This window comes from Bison bison, unplaced genomic scaffold, assembly GCF_000754665.1.
Source record: "Bison bison bison isolate TAMUID 2011002044 unplaced genomic scaffold, Bison_UMD1.0 scf7180017862559, whole genome shotgun sequence".
In the NCBI taxonomy this organism is placed as follows: domain Eukaryota; kingdom Metazoa; phylum Chordata; class Mammalia; order Artiodactyla; family Bovidae; genus Bison; species Bison bison.
In genome coordinates this window covers 13,587-16,978 of record NW_011493131.1, presented here as the reverse complement: position 1 = coordinate 16,978, position 3,392 = coordinate 13,587, and the positions used below count along the sequence as shown (strand labels likewise).

Sequence of the window (3,392 nt, the reverse complement as noted above, 5' to 3'; positions counted from 1 at the left end):
CTTCCTTACAGAGGGATCAACCCCTGTCTCACGTCTCCGGCGTTAGCAGGCAGGTTCTTTACCACTAGCGCCACCTGCGGGAAGCCCAAAAGGAGGAGCAACAGCTATCTTAAGAAGAAGAGCATGTCATTTGACAGAAATGTGACTATTCTTTTCTTATCTGGGACATAGAACTCAAGAGGTGAGGTTAAACAAGTAGATAAAGATCAGATTGTGAAGGGCCTTGAGTGTTACGCTCAGTTGTTTGGATTTGGCTTCACAATAATAATGTTTCATTGCAGCACAGCTTACAGACTAAATGAACATCTCCGAATCAGCATCCCTTTCTGAATCAGTGCGTGAATTCATCCTTCTGGGTTTTCCCTGCAGCAGGGAGATTCAGGTCATTCTGTTTATGTTCTTCTCCATCGTCTACCTCCTGACTCTCATAGGAAATGGAGCCATTATCTGTGCTGTGTGTTGGGACCAGCATCTCCACACCCCCATGTACATCCTGCTGGGGAATTTTGCATTCCTGGAGATCTGGTATGTCAACTCCACTGTTCCAAACACACTGATCAACTTCCTGTCAGAGAGCAAGGCCATCTCTTTCACTGGTTGCTTCCTTCAATTATATTTTTTCTTTTCCATGGGCTCCACTGAGTGCTTCTTTCTCTCAGCAATGTCGTTTGGTCGATACTTTGCCATCTGCCGCCCTCTAAATTATGCCACAATTATGACTGGTAGACGTTGTTTCAACCTAGTGATTGCTTGTTGGGTATGTGGATTTCTCTGGTATCTGGTGCCTGTTATTCTCATTTCCCAACTGCCTTTCTGTGGTCCTAATGCAATTGATCACTTTGTATGTGACTCAGGCCCACTGCTGACCCTTTCATGTGTTCCTGCTCCCATGTCCAAGCTCACCAGCTATACTCTAAGTGCCCTCATCATCCTCCTTAGCTTCCTTTTCATCCTCATCTCCTATGCCCTGGTTCTACTTGCTGTTCTTCGATTGCCCTCAGCATCCAGTCGACAAAAGGCCTTTTCCACCTGTGGGTCCCATTTGGCTGTGGTGCTGCTATTCTATGGGACCATTATGGTGATGCATGTGAGCCCTGGATCCAGCCACTCCACCTTGTTGCCGAAAATCATGACTTTGTTCTATGCCATGGTGACTCCACTCGTCAACCCTTTGATTTACAGTCTCAGGAATAAGGATATGAAAAAAGCTCTCTGGAAAGTTCTGGAAAAGTTTAAAATTTCTTTTAAAGTCTTTGGCAGCAGGCACAGGAGGAATGTGGGATTATCTGGTTTAGTGTAATGTGGGTAAAATGGCCATCCTTGAACTTTCACACATTTGTCCCATCATCCATTCAGTAAATAGTAACCGAACGCCTCCTTCATGTTGGACACTGCACTTGGCACTGTATTGTGAATATAATTATGAAGATAAATCAGACACAATCTCTTCCTCAAATTGAACTCTAATGGTGCAAACAGGTAAGAAAATAATTAATATAAAATGCAATAAATATTCTAACCGATATATGTACAATATATGAAACACAAGGAAAAAACAACTAATTTTGCCTGGGGTCGTGGGCAGTCAGGATTAGTGTTAGGGAAAACTTAAGTCAACATCATGGCAGACATGTATATTTTGTGATGAGGTTGGGGAAAGCCTTGTGTTCTGTTTAACTTCTAACTAGGTTTCTTTTTTTATTAATATTTTTTAAATTTTCATAAAAAATAGTTGACTCACAATGTTGTGTTAGTTTCAGGTGTACAGCAAAGTGAAACAGTTATACATATATGTATATCTATTTTTTTTTTTTTTATTCTTTTCTTATATAAGCTATTACAGAGTAGAGTTCCCTGTGCTATACAGCAAGTTCTTATTAGTTATGTTTTATATATAGTAGTGTGTATATGGAGAAGGCAATGGCACCCCACTCCAGTACTCTTGCCTGGCAAATCCCGTGGACGGAGGAAACTGGTGGGCTGCAGTCCATGGGGTCGCTAAGAGTCAGGCATGACTGAGCGACTTCATTTTCACTTTTCACTTTCATGCATTGGAGAGGGAAATGGCAACCCACTCCAGTGTTCTTGCCTGGAGAATCCCAGGGACGGGAGAGCCTGGTGGGCTGCCGTCTATGTGGTCGCACAGAGTCGGACACGACTGAAGCAACGCAGCAGCAGCAGCAGTGTGTATATGTAAGTCCCAGTCTCCCAATTTATCCCTCCCCCCATTATGCCCTGGCAACCATAAGTTTGCTTTCTACGTTTGTGACTGTACTTCTGTTTCATAAATAAGTTCATTTATACTCTTGTTTTTTTAGATTCCACATATAAGCAATATCATATGATATTTGTTTTTCTGTATCCAACTTACTTTACTCAATATGACAATCTCTATGTCCATACATGTTACTGCAAATGGCATTATTTGACCTTTTTATGGCTGAGTAATATTCCATTGTATATATGTACTACACCTTCTTTATCTTGTACCCTATTGATGGACATTTATGATTGTTTCCATGTGTTGGCTATTATAAATAGTGCTGCAGTGAACATTGGGGTGCATGTATCTTTTCAGTTTATGATTTTCTCCAGGTATATGCCAAGAATGGAATTTTTGCATCATATGGCAGTTCTGTTTTTAGTTTTTGTGAATAAAACAACTGACAAGGGATTAATCTCCAAAGTATACAAACAGCTTATGCATCTCAACATGGAAAAAAACAATCAAAAAATGGGCAGAGTATGTATAGAGACATTTCTCCAAAGAAGGCATGCAGATTGCTAAAAAGCACATGAAAGATGCTCAGTATCACTAATTACTATAGAAATGCAAATCAAAACTACAAGAAGTTATCATCTCACACAACTCAGAATGGCTATCAGCAGAAAATCTACAAGCAGTAAATGCGAGAGGGTGTGGAGAAAGGGGAACCCTCCTACACAGTTGATAGGAACTGAAACTGATACAGCCACCATGGGGAACAGTATGGATGCTCCTTAAAAGCTAAAAATAGATTTCTTTTTCAATCCTACTATGATGTCTTTGAAAGGATATGAGACTTAAAATCAAAAGATCTAGGTGGGAACTCAATTCTTCCATTAATCCACTGTGAGTTTGGCAGGTAACTTCATTTCAACTAAAATTGAAATGGCAGTTGCCACCCCCAGAGAACAATTCGTGTGATGTTTTAACAAATCATGAGTCCCAAAGTTCCTAAAACAGTACATAGAAAATACATAATAAATATTAATTAAATATGAATGTTAATGAATTCTTTGTTCTCATGTTCTTTATCAGAATCAAAATCTCAGATCCTCCGTGAAAGTCACCTCCTATAACTTTTGGCAAAGCCCTTTTACAACAGCTCTCCTTCTCAACTTTCCTTGAG

At 40.1% G+C, this 3,392-nt stretch overlaps 1 protein-coding gene across 1 annotated transcript; it reads left to right on the top strand.

Annotated features, from left to right (window-relative positions):
- Nucleotides 1-298: 298 nt before the first annotated feature.
- Nucleotides 299-1,300, top strand: LOC104983416 (olfactory receptor 11G2-like). The gene has a single exon (XM_010832862.1). It carries the CDS (start codon nucleotides 299-301, stop codon nucleotides 1,298-1,300), a length of 1,002 nt encoding a protein of 333 aa, XP_010831164.1.
- The last annotated feature ends 2,092 nt before the right edge of the window (nucleotides 1,301-3,392 follow it).